The 20,563-nt window shown below is 43.2% G+C and overlaps 1 protein-coding gene across 2 annotated transcripts in view; it reads right to left on the bottom strand.

Annotated features, from left to right (window-relative positions):
* The window catches only part of LOC127441241 (choline transporter-like protein 5-A), a 108,501-nt gene that overhangs the window by 31,826 nt on the left and 56,112 nt on the right, over positions 1 to 20,563 (bottom strand). For both annotated transcript variants that reach the window (XM_051698412.1, XM_051698413.1), the window contains one exon: positions 4,750 to 4,823. In XM_051698412.1, the coding sequence (XP_051554372.1) occupies positions 4,750 to 4,823 (74 nt within the window). The remainder of the gene's footprint in view (positions 1 to 4,749; positions 4,824 to 20,563) is intronic.

Here is a 20,563-nt window from a genome sequence, read left to right as displayed (position 1 = left end):
GGACCTTCTTTCTCAGGGATGGGGCACCATCTGGCACCCGCGACCAGACCTCTGGAATCTCCACATCTGGCCCCTGGATGGGACGCGGAAGACCTAAGTGGCCTACCACCTGCGATGATAGACACGATCACTCAGGCTAGGGCTTCCTCTACGAGACGCCTGTATGCTTTGAAGTGGTGTCTGTGCACTAAGTGGTATTCTTCCCGACGTGAAGACCCCCAGAGATGCGCAGTCAGATCGGTGCTTTCCTTCCTGCAGGAGAGGCTGGAGGGGCAGCTGTCCCCCTCCACCTTGAAGGTGTATGTAACCGCTATAGCGGCACACCACGAAACAGTAGACATTAAGTCCTTAGGGAAGCACAACCTGATCATCATGTTGCTGAGAGGCGCAAGGAGATTGAATCCCTCCAGACCACGTCTCATCCCCTCGTGGGACCTCTCTGTAGTCCTTTGGGGTCTACGGGGAGCCCCCTTCAAGCCCCTGGAGTCAGCACTGAGCTTAAGACCCCTAGTGTCACTACATCGACACAACATCTTGTTCCCTTCATCAGGGAACGGTAGTTACGAAAGTAACCAGGACATTTTGCTGTATTTTGGATCAAATTAATGCAGCCTTGGTGAGCAGAAGAGACTTCTTTTAAAAACATTAAACAATCTTACAGATCTAAAACTTTTAAACAGTAGTGTAGGTCTAAAATTTTTAAGTAAAGTCTTTATGTAAAGAAAATGTATAGTCAGATTACTTCTTTTAACTTAAACTTGATTTTGTAAATAAGCTACACATAATACAATCATTAAGTCTCCTCACATTCATTCTCTCTCAGGGGAGGGGTCTTTGTCTCCTCAGGTGTGAATCACATCAATATTCATGATCATCCACGCCTCCTCACATATGCTAACACTAAAAGTGTCTTACAAAAGTTAAATGACTATATTGTTTTGTATGAATGAGTGATCAGGATGGTTTTCACATCATTTTTGTAGCAAAAACTCTAGGCTACAAGATCCGGTTCTCAAAAGTCTTGTGAACAAATGTATGTGTTATATGGCCTTATTTCAGTGACTTAAAATTTTTGTTTTTTGCATAAACGTAATTTCTCAAAAATACAAACATGTACATACATGTTGCTCACATATTATTGTAGCCCAGTTTGTGCCGAATACAGTGTTATCAGACTTTAGCCATTAATATGTTTTTAAGCAACTGAAAAAACACATCTGAAACACACCGATCTTGTTCTATTAATACCAGGCATCAATTAATCCAATTCAAGGTGATGCATAGACTTCATTATTCAAAAACTAAATTGCATAGAATTTTTCCCACCATCTCTTCTTTGTGTGACTGATGTAAATCTGCCGAAGGCTCTCTGACCCACCTTTTCTGGACATTCTGTTGTGACATATTCAAGTGGTTTTCTGACATGTATGGCTGTATGTTTGAACCTGACCCAGAGATTGCATTATTTCGGTATTCTCTTTCCCTACTAAACAACAGTGTCTCGGTGCAAAGCACTATTATATATGGAATGGTTATTGCTAAGAAGGTAATTCTAAGGCTCTGGAAGTCAGATACTGTCCCTCAGTTTAAAGAGCCCATATTATGCTCATTTACAGGTTCCTAATTTCATTTTGGGGGTCTACTAGAATAGGTTTACATGCTTTAATGGTCAAAAAACACATTATTTTTCTATTGTACATTGCTGCAGCACCTCTTTTCACCCTCTGTCTGAAAGGCTCTGTTGTAGCTCCTGTCGCTTTAAAGCCTCCCTTTCCGAAAAGCCCAGTCTGCTCTGATTGGTCAGCTGGCCCAGTCTGTTGTGATTGGTCAACCGCTTACAGCGTGTGTCAGAAATGTAACGCCATTTATAATAACCGAGTTTCAGCTCCCGAGGCTTACTGAGCAGTGCATTCCATGTGTTACATAGTGACGTAGCTACTGTATGTCACGGAAGTAATGGCTGGCCTGCAAACCAGGCATTTCAGGCAGTTCAGGAGCAGTGTTTTCTGTGGGAGAGAGTAACTCCCTTTGGCGTGGACATTGTGCTTTGTAACTTTGCAGACCTTTTACATGCACAAACAGCTATATTACACACTAAAGGAAAGGTAAAATCCCCAAAAGCATAATAGGGCCTCTTTAAGACCTGGCTGACTGAGCTCATTGGTATATTACACATGGTAGAGAGTCTGATATGGCATAATGGATAACCTTGATAAATTTTCTGGTATATGGCAGCCATTTCTGGATCACCTTGCCCAGTACGATGCTGACCCTGACCGGCAACGAAGCACATAGGGTGCTGCCTACCTCTTATTGAGTGCTTGTGCTAAGATTTGCTGTGCTACTGATTCAGTAGCGTAACTCAATACTTTCTTAAATACACCTGGGTTGTTCTCTGTTTTAGTTTTTTGTTTCTATTTAGTTTTTCTTCTTTGATTTGTGTTTATTGTATAAAACATGTGCTTTGATCCTGAAGGAAACTGCTGCATCACACATTTCTTTGCCTAATTGCCCGTTGTGGATGTCCCATCCAGATACAAAGAAAATATTATTAGAGGTAAAAACATTTCTCAGTTGTTTACAAGTCTTCACTGAATTATTGTTATATATGATGCATTAATACAGATTTGATGAAGTTGGGTTTTGACTGAAAAGCAGATCTGTAATTAAAAATATACTTAACTGTTAATTAACTGCATGTTATGATTTCTATGCTGAAAAATCCAACACACAGGAAACATTTTAATTGTTTATTTTCGCTTATTTTGGTGAGGCAAGTGTCTTATTTTGGGCTTGTTTTTCCAGACGAGGTTTCTCTTGCGAGATCTGGCAACACTACAACTGGTATTTCACCCACCCCTTAGTGCAGAGTACTGTCATTTTAAAAAGAACATTATAATTTTTTTTTCTATTTATTTTTTTTATCCCCTCTTCTCCCCAATTTGGAATGCCCAATTCCCACTCCTTAGTATGTCCTCGTAGTGGCGCAGTTACTCACCTCAATCCAGGTGGCGGAGTTGCCTCCGCTTCTGAGACCGTCAATCCACGCATCTTATCATGTGGCTCGTTGTGCATGACACCGCGGAGACTCCGCATGTGGAGGCTCATGCTACTCTCCGCAATCCACCTACAATTTACCACGTGCCCCATTGAGAGGTAGAACCACTAATCGTGACCACGAGGAGGTTACCCCATGTGACTCCACTCTCCCTAGCAACCTGGCCAATTTGGTTGCTTAGGAGACCTGGCTGGAGTCACTTAGCACACCCTGGATTCGAACTCGTGACTCCAGGGGTAGTAGTCAGCATCAGTACTCGCTGAGCTACCCAGGCCCCCCCAAAAGAACATTATTAAACATTCTTTTATTTTGTTCTAACCAGTTACCATTTGGATAGGAGAGTGCAGAACTTCTGAACTGGAACGAAAGTAAAAAATACTGTTTTTGCTCAGAACCACTATTTGAATTGAGAGGGGGTTTGGGGGGTACCCGGACCTCCCATAAGACTTAAGGGACACCCCATAAGGTGAAAATAATGTAACCTGGGGGGGTCCCCTGGTGTTTCATCAAAACTATTATACTAGAAACTTAAAACTAGATTTTTTTCTTTCAAATGTTTGCGGTGACACAACACATCATTGCCTATTATCTATCCCAGTTTTCATAAATAATCCAAACCATATTTTTTACATCTGGAAATTCTAAAAACGCCCAAGTGCGCAGCACTCTGTTTTCTGAAGGAAATTACATATGGTGACTGGGTGACACTGGCAGAGTGCATCCTCATTTTCACCTCACAATAATGGTCAGATTCTTTGATATATGATTGTTTGCACAACTAAATTACTAACATTAAATCATTTTTCATTTTTAAACTAAACAGTCACTAGGTTGATTATGCACGCAGTTAATATGCACGTAGTTCTGCCGGTATTTATCTGACACTATGTTCGCTCACTATCAAACAGTTATTAAGTTATTGCATGGATGCTATGTAAAAAAAACAAAATATTTTCTATTTATTATGTTGTACCCGTTACGAGTGGTTCTCCCTTAATATCTTTAAATACATAAGTCATGTTGATAAACGATATTGACAACAAAGAAAATAATTCAACAAGTTGATATTGCTACATCTTACTTATAACTCTACTATACATTATGTATCTCAGCCACGGTGACCAATTTAAATTCTAGTAGATTATTAAGCCTAACATCTTACTCATGTCTTATAATTCAATAAAATTAAAAAATGACTCATTATAAAATATATATTGAATTATTCTGTTAATTTTTGGTAGGGATTCACAGTCTTGGGGAGTTGTGCTGAGTGTGTGAGTCAGACGTAATTATTCAGTTCGAATGCAGTGGACGGTGTCGTGCTTTAGCAGCTACCAACGTTGTAAGGGGACTCCCCAAGAGCTCTGACTCCTTTCAAACACTCAGAATGAACCGAAATGGAAAACATTTTGTTTTTAGTCCCTGGGGAAAAGTAGGAACCTGCCTTTTTTACCATATTTGACCTAACCCATAGAAACCAGGCCTTGATCGTTTATCATTTGCAATAATGACCAGCTATACATTATCTATTACATTTTGCACAGTTTATTGTGCAAAGTTTACTGATCTCTGTTATAATGGAAGGACTTATGACACTGTGATGAACTGGCTTGTCTGATGCTGTTTATCTCCCAATAAATAAAAATTATTTCTATAAGTTTCTTCTAGAAGAGAGCAGATGCAGTACTCACCAACAGTGCCCAATGCGATGTAGCCGAGGATGACAATGATGAAGAGCACACAGCACAACACATCCGTGCAGCCTCTGGAAAAGACAACACAATAAAAGAGCAGTCTCATTACATGATCTGAAGGTGTTGATATATTTCACATAAATTTGTGAATGAAATGGAATTTCCTTACATAGTCAGTTTAAGTCATAGAGTATGTATCTTAAAACAATAGATTTCAATCTTGCTAGATTTTTGTCTTTCATAGGCAGAGAGGTCCTCTAGCTTTCCTTCAGTCTTTTATATTTTAAAGCCAGGGCCGTAACCACCATATACCGTGCATGTGGATGTGCAACAGGTCAAGAGTTCATTCCCAGGGAACACACATACTGCTTAAATGTATATGTGCTTACATTGTAAGTCACTTTGTACAAAAGCCTCAGCCAAAGGCATACTGTAGATGAAAATATATACATTGAGAGGGACCTGTCTCTCACAATATTCAGAATAATGGTCGATCACTGTGGATTGTTTAAAGGACCAATTCTTAATATTTTCCCTTCATAGAATGAGGGAAACACTGTATAACACAGCACACAACTTTGTAGAGGTATGTAGGTTTTAGGCACAGTTTGCAAACATCTATCAAAGCAGTGAGCTGATAACACTGAGGACAGCAAATATAGAAGCACCTCATTGTAGTTAAAGAAACTTTTTTTAAACATTTGTATTTAATTTTTAATTGGAATGGCACAAAGAAAAAGTCCCTATTAAATGTGACCACAGGCTGTGGTCAGATTTTTTGTATAGCCCATCAGAAGACTTTGAGGCACTGTCTGCCTGTCAATCATTTTGCACATTCATAGGGTAGTTCGTATGGGAAACAGGATGCTGAGAGTGTGGTAACTGAAGCAGATCATTCAAGTGAAACGCAATTTTGCAGTTTTCAGTATGTCAGTATGTTGTTCGAGAATGCTATTTTTCCTACCATTGCTTCTGATAACTTTGACAACACTGAGATGATGTGCTGCTGTCACTGAAATGCTGTATACCAAAGAACTCAATTGGATTTCAGAACAATTTAATATGCATCGTAAAAGCATTTTTGTGAATTTACAGTTTATTTCTGGCTACTACTACAGGAGTAGTTCTTCAGTAATTACAATTTAATGGAAAATGGATACTGTTAATTCACAGTGAACAGGGACAAGAAATTATTGTGATGTGGTGCCTTGTGCTGTAGAATCACAATGATTAACTGCATCTGCATTACAGTAATCTCTTGAATATTTATAGATTAACTGTAATAGTGTGATGTCCACTGGAGCTATAGAACCTGTGGAAGTCTCTCTCTGCATAGTTTACAGGTATTTCAGAGGCAGCTGTGGTCCACTAGCCCAAAGCAAAGAAAAATCATAAATAAGATCTCATTAATTTGTCAGTTTTTACTCTTAGACAGCAACAAGATTAAATGAAGAGTTAATTGAGAGTGTCTCCTGCTTCTCAGATGTTTTTCCTGAGAAAATTGAGATTTGGATGATTCTACAGTTTGCATGTTTATTTTTGATTTAGCACCGATCCAGTTTCAAAACTTCTTTATCTCTCATATTCATTTATTTGAAATCAATCTTCCATTTCATATTTTATCTTTTTTTTTCGTCTGCTGCAGAAAAAATAAACATACAGTACTCTTAGTAGGCTTACTGCGTCCTGATACCACACTATTTCAGATAAAGGACCTTCTTCAAATCTCAAAGAAGTCATTTTTGCTTGTCATAAGTTGAGGCTGAATTTGAACTGGCAGTAGAAAATTGCACTGCTGAAAGCAAAAAGTAATTATAAATGTCTAATTCTCAGGCTGCTAACAAACGACTTTGCTTGCCTCTCAAAGGATTAGATGGAAATGGCTCTTTGGAGAAGACAGCTGTGTCTGGGTCATTTCTATAAGAGTATAGAGGAAGAATGGTGGCACTTTAAAAGCTGAGTTAAAGTTTCTACACATCTCTCATTACACAAACACACAACAAACAATTAGATATTCAATAAATACATAATAACCTTTTAAGCAGGGTCATAATAGTTGATATACAATTACCAATTCTTAAACTTTGGAAACCTTTGGTTCCCTTCAATCTAAAATATTTGGTCACATCCTTGTTTTCAAGAATATTCAAATTCATATATTTATATGTATTCATACTCTGTACTTTACATTAAACCTGAAATAGAATGAACAGGACATAAAATCTAATGTAAAATTGTAACGTTGCTGATGCTGGCAATGACAAAGACGATGATGACGATGATGTGTGATAAACCCAAGTGCAGTTTATTATAAATCGTGATATCCAGAAACCCTAACTCTAAACGTGAACAAAACATAAACATGAACTTGACTTAACTAAACTTGACATGACTTGGTAGACTGAAACAAAACATGGACATGGACATGACATGACATGACTATATAACCAACAACGATACATTCACAAACAATACCTGACAATGGACCATGGAAAACATGAAGGTTAAATACATGGCATGGGAGAACAAGACAAACAAGTTAACCAATGAAAAGACAGAACTGATAACAAGATAACTAGACAATAAATCAATGAAAACAAGACACATGAACAGGGGAAACACATGACAAGATCACATGAGGGAACAGGAAATCACATGACATGACACCACATGACTTGAACAGGAACTAGATTTTCAAAATAAATGACAAGAAAAACATGAGCCAACAGAATAAACATGACAAAAATCAGTACATTTCAAATTGAGCTTGGTTTAGAGAGGGACTGCCTTGATGTACTGTAGATGTGTTGCATTTGTAGTATGCTAATCATGGTGAAACTGCAGGCTGGGGGGCAGGACAGCATGGCTTGGAAGCACTAACTGTGTTCATTTATCAAGGAGTGGAAATATTAAAACTGAAGTGTTTAATTACTGCGTCACTAGCGTCACCAAATGGAATTCTGAAAAATAATCACTGTTTTCAAACAGATTCCAGAAAAAAAGTCCCCCATCATCCACTGGTAATACAAACAGACAGTCCCGCCCCAAACTCATGGAATTGGTCGAGTCAGTATTGCTGTGTTGTACTGGACAGGCCGCTCAAACAAATTTTTTGAGGGGACCTCAGAGTCAGTGTGTTAGACTTTTAGGTGAAATCAACATACAAATGGCTTACTTATAGTTGACTACATATGGAAAACTAGTAAAGATTTTAACATAAAAACAAATCACACACTTCAGCTTTAAGAGATAAGAGACTATTCTGTCGGAGAATGGTTAACTTTCTACTTCATCCTATTTTATATTAGCTAGACATGAACGAAAACAAGATTGTCCTGAGAAATGACACTGTCCTCTGAAAACCCCCTGAAACATTCTTGTACCAAATGCTTGAATGTACCAAACTGCAGTGTCCTTGAGTTTAATACACCCAGTAGTAAATGAAGCTGTTAGAACATGCCTGTGTGAAGGCTTAACAGAGGCACAAGGTGAAATATTATGACCGTCATTGATCAAAAACACGCTTAAACTGCACCTGAAAATGAGGCACTATCCCAGCATTTACAAGACTAATATTCAGATCCACATCCTCATGCAAAGGTTAGCCACTAAACCTGGTTTGATTGAGGTCAATCTCACTGCCCTCCAAATGTAAAACCTTAAGACCACTCACTCTCTTAATAGATACCAAAGGGCAGGAGAGATTTCAAACACATAAGCCGATTAGAGCTCATTATCAATGCCAGCAGGTGGTTCAGTACTCTGCTAAACACTGAGCTCAGCATAGCCTCAATAAAAATGTTCTCAACAGCTTCTCACTGCCAATGAATTTCACATAGTATTTAATCAAATTGTTGAACGAGTCTGTGGGATATAACAACCTCAACACCAGGTCAGCATTTATACAACCTCTATGGCCTCTAAAGTATAGTATATCTGGTTAAATATTTATAAAAAAAAAAAAAAGAAAGAAAAAAATTCCCCAGCACGCTCGTCTGCCCCAGTCGGGCTTCCGGATGAGTCCGCCGGCTCGTCTCATGGCGAGTCTGACCTCTTGTTCGGAGCCCGCGAAGATGATGAGCTCTCGAGTGCAGCATCGGAGAGCGGGATTGTCCAGTCGGACACAGAAGCCTCAGCTGGGCTCCCCCCTTCGGGGACGATTGCCCAGTCACAGGCTGATGCAGAGATGACGGACATGCTTTCCCGGGCGGCAGCGAGCGTCGGGCTAGGGTGGAACCCTCCGCTCTTCCCTGAACCCTCGTGGCTCGATGATTGGTTCCTGGGCTCGCGGTGCCGCTCAAAGCAGCCACGCCCCACTCTAGTGCCTTTCTTCCTGGAAGTGCACGAGGAGCTGATGAAATCGTGGGGGGCACCTTTTACTGCCCGGTCCCAATTCCTCAGTTCCCCTGCCCTCACTACCCTCGATGGCAGGGCGGCCAGGGGCTATATGGTGATTCCCCTGGTGGATAAAAGCGACGAAGCGACCTCTCTCGTCTCTCGGGCGGACGATGTCCACATTAGTGGTCCAGGAGCACCACCTTTGGCTCAACCTGGTCGAGATGGGTGTGGCTGACAAGACACGGTTCCTTGCTGCCCCCATTTCCCAGGTTGGCCTATTCGGCGACACCGTCGAGGAATTTGCCCAGCAGTTCTCGACGGTGAAGCAGCAGACAGAGGCTATCCGGCATATCCTGCCCCGGCGCGGCTCAAGATCCCAAACCCCGTCTGCTCGTTGCCAAGGGCGTCCCCCTGCAGTGACTGCACCGGCTCCACCGCAGCCCGCCCCTTCATCCCGGCCCCGGCGTGGAGCCCACCGCAGGAAGCAGACGCCACCCGTCTCACAGTCGGCCGCTAAGAACCCACGGAGGTCGTCAAAGCGCCCCTGAGACGGGCGACCCAGGGTCGAAGAAACCCACTCATCTGGAGCTGGTAAGAAGACCACTCCATCCCCCGGTGGAGGGCCGGGTGGAGAATCTTTTGTTGCCTTTTTGTTTGATTTCACCGCATGCCCAAGTGGCTGCGGTACCCAACAGTTCAGCAAAAGAGCAGTTTCCTTCTTCCCTGGGTCACATACCCAGTGTGCACGGTCGTCATCATGACTACTGTCCACGGGTTTTTCCTTGCAGGATTGGCGCTCCAGCGGTGGTCTTCCCGCCCCTGAGCGCCCAGCTGTGGCACACATCCACCCCCGATGTGACAGTCTCCACAGGTCAAGAGGACAGGCGTCTTCCTCCCCCATCCCAGGCTGTTCCGGGGGTGGTCACAATTTGCCAGGTAAGTGCTTCGATGTCCCTAGACAAAGCACGGCCACAACGTGGTGTGGCACCTCGAGCTCCGCCCTGCCGCGAGGCCCCACCTGCCGGTATGTCTGACGACGTTGTCCCCTTGGTCCCCCTTGTGCATAACTTGGGCTTGGGCTTGCGCTTTGCAATCTGTCGTGATGGATGGTCCAGACTGTCCGACACAGCTACGCGATTCAGTTCGCCAGGCGCGCGCCCAGGTTCAGCGTTATCCACTTCACCTTGGTGAAGGATGAAAACGCTGCTACCTTGCGCGCGGAGATCGCTACCCTCCTATGGAAGGGCGCGATAGAACCTGTCCCTCCGGCCGAGATGAAGAAGGGGTTTTACAGCCCCTACTTCATCGTACCAAAAAAAGGCGGTGGGTTGCAGCCAATCTTGGACCTGCGAGTACTGAACCGGGCTTTACACCGACTCCTGTTCAAGATGCTGAATCAAAAACGCATTCTGGCGAGCGACCGGCATCAAGATTGGTTCGCGGCGGTAGACCTGAAGGACGCGTACTTCCACGTCTCAATTCGAGGGTCAGGCGTATCAGTACATGGTCCTCCCCTTCGGCCTGTCCTTGTCTCCTCGCATCTTCACAAAGGTCACAGAGGCAGCCCTTGCCCCGTTAAGGGAAGTGGACATTCGCATTCTCAACTATCTTGATGACTGGCTAATCCTAGCTCACTCTCGGGACATGTTGTGCACACACAGGGACTTGGTGCTCTCACACCTCAGCCGACTAGGGCTTCAGGTCAACTGGGAAAAGAGCAAGCTCCTCCCGGTTCAGAGCATCTCTTTCCTCGGTTTGGAGTTGGACTCAGTCTCTTTGACAGCACGCCTCACGAACGAGCGTGCCCAGTCGGTGCTGGCCTGTTTGAAGGCGTTCAAACAAAAAACAGCGTTTCCACTGAAACTTTTTCAGAGGCTCCTGGGGCATATGGCATCCTCAGCGGTGGCCACTCCGCTCGTGTTGATGCATATGAGACCGCTTCAGCACTGGCTTCAGACTCGAGTCCCGAGATGGGCATGGTGCCACGGGACACATTCAGATGTCAGACGTCTCCAAAATGGGCTGGTGCGTTGTTTGCAATGGGCACGCAGCTGCCGGCTTGTGGACGGGCCCGTGACTGCATTGGCACATCAACTGCCTCGAGTTGTTGGCAATTCTGCTCGCCCTGCGGAGGTTTCGGCCATTGATCCAGGGCAAGCATGTGTTAGTTCGGACAGACAATGCAGCAATGGTAGCATATGTCAACCGCCAAGGCGGTCTGTGCTCTCGTTGTATGTCACAACTCGCCCGCCGTCTCCTCCTCTGGAGCCAGCAGCACTTCAAGTCACTGCGAGCCACTCACATCCCGGGCAACCTCAACACTACAGCGGACGTGCTGTCACAGCAGGTTACCCTCAGGGGAGAGTGGAGACTCCACCTTCAGGTGGTCCAGCTGATTTGGAGTCGATTCGGACAAGCACAGGTGGACCTGGTCGCCTCCCAAGAATCTTCCAACTGCCCGCTCTGGTACGCCCTGACTGAGGCCCCCCTCGGCATAGACGGCACACAGCTGGCCCCCTGGCCTGTGCAAATATGCGTTTCCCCCAGTGAGCCTACTTGCACAGACTCTGTGCAAGGTTAGGGAGGACGAGGAGCAGGTCATCCTGGTAGTACCCTACTGGCCCACCCAGACGTGGTTTTCGGACCTCACGCTCCTCGCGACAGCCCCCCCCCTTCTTTCTCAGGGACGGGGCACCATCTGGTACCCATGACCAGACCTCTGGAATCTCCATGTCTGGCCCCTGGACGGGACGTGGTGTAGACACGATCACTCAGGCTAGGGCCCCCTCTACGAGGCGACTGTATGCCTTTAAGTGGCGTCTGTTCACTAAGTGGTGTTCCTCCCGACGGGAAGACCCCCAGAGATGCGCAGTCGGATCAATGCTTTCCTTCCTGCAGGAGAGGTTGAAGGGCGGCTGTCCCCCTCCACCTTGAAGATGTACATTGCCGCCATAGCAGCACACCACGACACAGTCGACGGTAAATCCTTAGGGAAGCACGACCTGATCAACAGGTTCCTGAGAGGTGCCAGGAGGCTGAATCCCTCCAGACCGCACCTCATTCCCTCATGGGACCTCACTGTAGTTCTTCAGGGTCGACAGAGAGCCCCCTTTGAGCATTTGCAGTCAGCTTATGGCACTCTCCTTGAAAATTGCCCTCCTGACTGCGCTCACTTCCACCAAGAGGGTAGGAGACCTGCAAGCGTTCTCTGTCAGCGAAACGTGCCTGGAGTTCGGTCCAGGCTACTCTCATGTGATCCTGAGACCCTGACCGGGCTATGTGCCCAAGGTTCCCACGACCCCTTTTAGGGATCAGGTGGTGAACCTGCGAGTGCTGCCCCAGGAGGAGGCAGACCCAGCCCTGTTGTTGCTGTGTCCGGTGTGCGCTTTACGCATCTATTTGGATCACATGCACAGCGGAAAGGAAGCGCTGTCTCCAAGCAGAGGATCGCCCACTGGCTCACTGACGCCATAGCTATGGCATATCACGCCCAGGACATGCTGCCCCCAGTAGCTCTACGAGCCCATTCTACCAGGGGTGTAGCGGCCTCCTGGGTCCTGGCCAGGGGTGCCTCTCTAACAGACATTTGCAGAGCAGCGGGCTGGGCAACACCCATCAGCTTTGCAAGGTTCTACAACCTCCGGGTGGAACCGGTTTCGTCCCAGGTAGTGGCATGCAATACAAGCGGATAAGCCCGGGATAGCCGGCCGGGTGTATTGCTTGCACATAGTGCCTTTCACCTCTTCTGAGCTGAAGACGTGCACCATTAATTCCCAGTAGTGTTCACAAACTATGTTCCCTGGTTGAATTCCTCCGAGCCCTGTGGCAGTCGAGTTTTCGGAGAGACTCACTGCCGGCCCAGTACACAAGTGCCCTGTTCTGGGGTAGGTACTCCACATGTGGCGGTTCCCTGTAAGGTAACCCCATGCAATATATATCTTCCACTAATTAGTTTCCCTGTTGGCAAACTGCGTCTTCCTTGGGCAGAGCCCTTCTGCCTCAGTCTCCATGTTTGTAGTAACTCCTCCCCCGTTGGGTAGGATCTACCTTGAGACTCTCCACATGGTCATCAAAGACCATGTGATGTATATTTTCCACTTAAATATCCTCCCCTCTCTTTGGGCGAGGTGTGGTCTCCGCGGTATCCTCCCCTTGGGAGGGACATCCCTGACTAGACCTGGCGGCCCAGTCGGATAATCCCCTTTCTTTTTTAGGGAGTGGAAAAAAGAAGGGGAAAAAAGGCCACGACTGGGTTAGCCTGTCTCTATCTTTTGGGTAGTTGACTTGTCCCCAAAGGGCCGTTCGACACTCATAACTATGTTGGGGGAGGTTACGTGTCGGCCTGGTGTGCTGGCTATGAGGCACACAGTGGTCTGCCCGTCACACACCGCCAGTTCACGTAACACAGTTCAGCCAGTTGTGGCGTTTCGTCTAGGGACCCTTAGTGTCACTACATCGACACAACGTCGAGTGAGTGACAGATAGGGAACATCCTGGTTACCCCTGATGGAGGGAACGAGACGTTGTGTCCCTCCTGCCACAACGCTGAACTACCTGCTGAAATGGCCGGACCTTGTCTTGGCTCCTCAGCATAAAACCTGAATGAGTGGTTGCATACCAGCTCCTTTTATACCCGTATGTCCGGGGGAGTGGCATGCAAATACTACTCGGCAATTTTCATTGGCCTTTTATCAAAGACCAGAGGTGTCTCGGGCTCCCAAGAGTGACCCCTAGTGTCACCACATCGACACAACGTCTCGTTCCCTCCATCAGGGAACGGAGGTTACGCAAGTAACCAGGACGGTTTACATGCTTCTCAGTTTTTGGAATACTCTTATTTCTTAACGTGGTAATTAGCATATTCTAAATAAACTATGCACATTCACTTCTGGGAAATACTGGAGATTGCCATTTATTATACTGCATTTTTTATATTTCTGCGCAGCAATTTTATCAATCAAAAATGTGCTTCTTCATTTAAACCTGATATAAATAAATAATGAATATGAATATTCCATTACAATCAATATTACGAACAAGGGCTCAGATGCTAAAAAACAAACAAACAAACAAAAAAAAAACTTCAGGCTCATGCCAAATGAAATTTTATTCAAATTTATAGAGCCCTGAATTTTGTCTTAATCACATTGTTGCAATCAGTTTATATTCACCTGGTTAGGACACATTGTTGGTGTGATGGTGTGTGTGTGAATGAGTGCTTTTGTGTGTGATGTTGGATGTTTTTGTTTAGGAGAAAAAGATTATTAAGTTCTCTTTTGTCTGTTCAACTTGTTGCCGTAGTCAGTAGCCTTTTTTTCAGTAGAGATATTGTCAAAAAAAGTGGGTATTAACATTGAAAAGGTCAAACATGCAAAAATTAAACACATACAGGGAGAGACAGAGAAATTTGTGAGAAAATAAAACAGTTGAATTATTCAGTAAGAGAGAGATGTGTTTGTTAAAGCCTCTACTGAATTCATCTCATGACTTATTCCTATACCCCCCCCCCACCCCTTCTCTGTCTCTGAGCAGCTGATGCAGTTGCTGTTTCTTTATTCATCCTTGAAATCTCTGAAGTATATTTCCACTGAGTGATTAATAGAAAAAGTGTATACGTAAACATAGATGAATCATTGTGAAGTAGTCACAAACCTTAAAACATCAGAAGAGACATTTTGTACAATGGTTTCCTCATGCTTACTGTTAAATTTATTTATTATCAACCATGTGTTATATGATTAACTTTCACATGAAAAGTGCCCCCATTTATGTGTTGTTGAGCCATTTATATACTTTCCAACATTGTATTTGTATGCAATATGCTACAGAATGATTGTACTGTAATTCATTGACAAAGTCTAAACAATATCTATGACCCATATATGGCTCTGCTTACATGCACAATCTTATTCCATTGTTAATCTGAATTTGGTAGTATGTATAGTATGTGTCATGTAAACTCATTAATGCTGATCTTTAGTCCAAACTAGTCCTGACAACTGACAAGTGTCAAAAAATTATTTTGATCGCTTGGTTTCAATTTCTGCTGCATCTTGCTGGGAAGCCCGATCCACTACAGGATCTCATTGGTCCAAAATCCTGCTCCTCATAACTGTACATTAAACATCAAAAAGCTCATCATCTCTGTTCTGTCTGCTGCTTCCAAACACATTTGGTGTCAAATAAGCAGTACTTGCTGTCCTGTTTACTAGTGGCTGGTACATTCAGAGTTACAGGGCATTGAACCTCATTGTTTATAGCTTTATGCATGCTCTAGAACTGAGCATCAGTGGGTGGGTGATGATGTAAAATAAGCGTTGATGTTGTTGCTGTAGAGGCAGTCATGAATTAATGGGCTCCCTAGTGACGTAGACGAGGAAGCAGAAAAGAGGCGTTTTCGCAGCTTGATTTCAAAAAATGCTTTTATTGCATTGAGGATTCAGTTTTGAGTTCTGAAATTACAGTATGTTTTATAGTAGAATAACCTCTTATATGTCAAAATATCAAGCAAAATTTAATTCCTCATGACATGACCCCTTTAAACTATAGACAGTTTTTCTAAGAAATAACAGAAGAGAAAAACAAATCGATAGGTACTGCCTCAGATATTGATAGTCATGTGTTCAGCTGAACTGTGTATTAAAATAAGCAGCTCTATATATATATTTATGGGCACCAAAGTGCTCCAGCTATTTACTCAAACATGTCTTTCTCTCTACAGGAGACAGCTGCCAAATCATCCATGTGGAAGGACTATTATGCTTCTGACAATGTGGGAAAAAAATAATTTGACTTCTGATCTTCTAATTTGACAGTCATCTACTTCCCATTAGCAGAGCTCAGTGACCCCCTCAAATGTGAAACTACTGGGTGACAAAACACACCAATGTGCATACTAAAAATATTATCCCTTAAGAGAAAATGCAAAATAACTGTTACGGCTCCCGTGTAACTGCTTTGCTGTACATAGGCTGATCTATAATTACATCTACAGCTATCAAGAAGCAATCGCTCCTGTCTCCCTCTTCTCACTTCAAGGAATCCAAAAGGGGCTGGTGAGGAATTTAAATTACTGAACCATTCAAGACTCTGCTAGAGAATTATTTATCCCTAATTTCTTCTGTTAAAGAATCAGAATGAAGAAAATAATTAGAATAGACATCCAGGGATAATGTCTTGTGCTGTGACTCTTGCAGCATACATTTTTACAAATGTATTTCATCTCTGCTTTGCTTAAATCCTTGAGACAAATGAGGGCAATTCATCCAAGTATTCGCAACAGACTGCAAATGGGCTCACTGAAGCCAATCATGACAGCAACTATTCAAATGCTGCACAGATAAATGTCCACACAAGCCCCTTTTTTCACCGATAGGCTGCCGGTACCCAATCTGGAATTTCACCCCAGAATAGTGGAAAACTGGCTCTGCTAAACCTGCTGGTCTTGAACCAGGAACCGCTAACGCTGGACGGCAATAATGTTCGCACCATGTAAAGTTTCCAAAACAACTACAGCAAAAACTGATGTGAAACAAAACTAGATTACTCCCATTACAGTCAGCGATGCTATCTACACTGGAAACGCTGATGCCACAGTGCAACATGTAGTCAGCTGATGGATCTCGGTCCAGTGTATGATGCGTTGCACAGCGGCTCCAGCCACTTTTCAGTCGTGCTATAACTGATGTGTATTTTTTTCCGAATTGGAGACAGCAGTGCGACAGAGAGAGAGTTAAGGACAGCTGTCCGACACCTGTGTGTGTGTCTGTCTTTTTGGTTCAGTTCTCATTAAGCTATTATTTATATTATCAAGCCGGTTCTCGCCTCCTCCTTTCCATTGATGTGTTACACTCCAAAAAGACAGACAGACAGACAGACAGACAGACAGGCACGCACGCACGCACGCGCGCGCGCGCACACACACACACACACACACACACACACAGGTGTCGGACAGCTGATCGTAACTCTCTCTGTCGCACTGCCATCTCCAGTTGGCCTTTATCCCTCTCGGGCTAATCAGCCTGATTAGGAGCCGGGTGTGTAGAATCACGACCCTGCCCCGCCCTCCGCCCTGCCACAGTAATCCATAGTGATTCTGTCACCAAATGTTTTTCTGTGTTTTTCTCCTACACTAAATGACTAATGAAATCAAAACGCGGAGGCACAACAGTCTGTTTTTAACATAATTTCTTTACTCACTGAAATCTGCATATGGACATACGTGTTCTACGGCAAGCCTCGAGGGGATAAATACACAATCACACGCTTTCACAAGGTAAAGTTACTCCATGAATCACATCATAAATCACTCTTTTGCAATTGTTTATGCTCACGTGGTACTCTTGCTGTTATTTCAGCGATGACAGGGAATCAGAATGAGAGAGTTGCGGTGAGTTGGTATGTCTGTCACCCCTCCACCATTCTTAATCAGCAGGTGTGTGATACCTTCGACTGAAGAGAGCGAGATGTCAGCAAAACAGTCTACATGTGTAACACCCTCAGCCAAAATCGAGTTGTTTTGAGTCTGCTAGTGTGCCGCCGGCTTTGTACAGTAACTAGGAATGTAATAAAATGTCAACATACAGATTATTGATTAGGGATGTCCTGATACCATTTTTTTGCGGACGAGTACCGATACTTTTTTTGGTATTCGCCTATACCGAGTCCGATACCTGTTTTGTTTTTTTCTTCACTCCATATCAACAGTTTACTTCAATTTTGTCATCAAAATGGTGTTTAAATAAATTAATTCATTAAAACTTTTATCAAATGAAAATATAACAATTAATTTTCAACATAATATTGAATTTTTTTTTTATCAAATTAAGTGATTATATACAAAACCTCACAGCACAAATCTAACGCACTGGAGTTATCCAAACTAACACACTGGAGTTATATTTTGTCAAATAAAGTGCTGCATAACAGAGCATCACAGATGTTAGATGCTGCGCAAGTATAATACAATTACTGTTGATTTATTAATATTTTTATTAGCAGTAGTAGTTTTAGTATTACAGTGAATATTACACAACTTTACAGTAGTGATTTATTTCTGTCATATTTTTTCCTTTCATGTTACCTTTAATTTTGATGTGTTTCTGTGTTGTTTTGACCAAGGAGCTCTGATGTTATGATGGCAAATTCCCACTCTGGAAAAGCTACATGACTCAAAGTGATTATTAAACTGCAAAAGGCTGCTATTTTATTATGTACTTTGTATGTGCCTCATGCTACAATGTGAATTTGCACTCTTTTTACTGTCATCTGCTACAAACAGAGTGTGCAGTGCTCATGACGGTGTTTTCCCTGTATGAGTCTTGGAGGAGCCTTAAAAGGTATGAGCAGCTGGCGTCAGCACAACACATTCACAAGTGCTCACGTTTGAATTACATGTAAACTATATATTTATCTCATAAAATCACAGTGTCATGTTTATTCTGTTGGTTCATGTTTTTCATGTCTTTTATTTTGAAAATCTAGTTTCTGTTTCATGTCCCCTGGTCATGTGATTTCATGTTTCCCTCCATGTTCATGTGTCTTGTATTCATTGGTTTATTGTCTAGTTATCTTGTTATCAGTTCTGTCTTTTCATTGGTTAACTTGTTTGTCTTGTTACCCTTGTCCATGTATTTAAGCCTCATGTTTGCCATTGTCCATTGTCAGGTATTGTTTGTGAATGTAATTTTGTTGGTGTACAGCAGTCCATGTTTTGTATCATAGTCAAGCCAAGTTATGTCAAGTCAAGTTTAGTCTAGTCATTCATGTTTATCTTTGTTTTGTTCACGTTTGAAGTTATGGTTTTTGGATCTCACTTTTGTTAATAAAACTGCACTTGGTTCCAAACTTCAACGTCATCTTCGTCTGCATTGTCATTGCCAGCGCCAGCATACGTTACACACAGCTTTTGCGGTTAAATAATCTCACTAGGACATAATGTGATTTTAATTTGTGGGCTGAATGTTTATGTATTGACATATATATGTCAGATGGTATCGGTTTTTGGCATTGGAGCATTTTTACGAGTATTTCCTCAATACGTTTTTGAGGCATCGATATATTAACGTAAGCCGACATTTAAATTAGAAGTCTAATTTCTGAGCTTTCCAAATCACTGTCAGTTGGCCTTCCGTTTAATGTAGTCTGTTGTAATAGCTTTGGGAGACCACAAGGGCTATAATATAACATTTATTGTTCTTAATCCCGAAGGACATTTTGATGCGGTGCAGGTGGCAGTCCAAAGTTGTAAATCAAGTCATCATATATACACAAAAGTTACGAAGGCTTTTACACTTTTTTAAGAATGAACAGTGACATTGATGAGTTTACAGGTGTATTGATTTAGTGTATTAAACTGGTGTAACTGTGCACACTGAACAATTAGAAATGGCAACATTTATTGTGCAATTTATGTACACATCACCTTGAAGGTAATGTAATGGGGCTTTTCCACTGCACGGTACAGCTTGACTCTACTCGCTTTTTGGGGGTATTCCACTGTGGATAGTACCTGGTACCTGGTACTTTTTTTAGTACCACCTCGGTTGAGGTTCCAAGTGAGCCAAGCCAATACTAAATGTGATGTCAAAACCCTGCAGATCACTGATTGGTCAGAGAGAATCGTCACTACCAGTGTCACTGGATTTGCGACACGGGACATCAACCTGCTAGTTTTAAAGTTAGCAACAGCGATAGCAGTATCATTTGTTCACGCAACTTTAGAATTGTAAAAAGAAATGGCTGTGCGCAAAACCGCGCCGTGGTCAATAAACGAGGTGCAGACGTTCCTTTCGTTAGCGACGAACGAAACGATGTGAAATGAAAAAGTCTCTCAGGAAATGTCTCAGCTGTCTCACCTACCAACAGTGTAGGGAAAAGTTAAAAAAACATAAAAGTGACTACAGAACCATCAAGGACCACAGCAGCCGAAGTGGTTCGACCAAATGGACACTATCTATGGCAATAGACCGGCGAGCAATGGGAGGGAGAGTGCCCTGGACTTGATGTTGTTGGAGTCCACGATGGAGGATGGTATGTTTTGTTACGTTAACTCTATATTCTGCTTGAAAGCTTCACTTTATTTAGTTGACCAGCTACTGGAAAGCTTGCTTCTAAAACAACCAGGCCAATTTAACTGCTACACTTGTGTAAAATCACCATGCAACAACTGCTTTATGCAGCACAATGAGCTCGTAGTTAACAGCTAGTGGTTGTGTTATTGTTTATGGTCAGTAATGTTTGTGTCGCGTTTAAGATGATGTCACGGCAGTAGAGGTGGCGCAACTATGACGATCAGCCTATAATCCCACCCACGTTGAGGCGGCACTAAACTGCAGTGGAAAAGCAAGCTCAGAAAAGTAAAGCGAGCAGAGTCTAGTCGAGTCGAACCGTAACGTGCAGTGGAAAAGTGCCATAAGACAACAGCTTCTTCCTCCCATGGCCACACTTTTACTAGCTCTACTCTCTGCTT

The sequence above is a fragment of the Myxocyprinus asiaticus genome, chromosome 5, assembly GCF_019703515.2.
Source record: "Myxocyprinus asiaticus isolate MX2 ecotype Aquarium Trade chromosome 5, UBuf_Myxa_2, whole genome shotgun sequence".
Taxonomy (NCBI): domain Eukaryota; kingdom Metazoa; phylum Chordata; class Actinopteri; order Cypriniformes; family Catostomidae; genus Myxocyprinus; species Myxocyprinus asiaticus.
The sequence above is the reverse complement of the archived record's forward strand: the minus strand, read 5'-3'. Positions and strand labels throughout refer to the sequence as shown.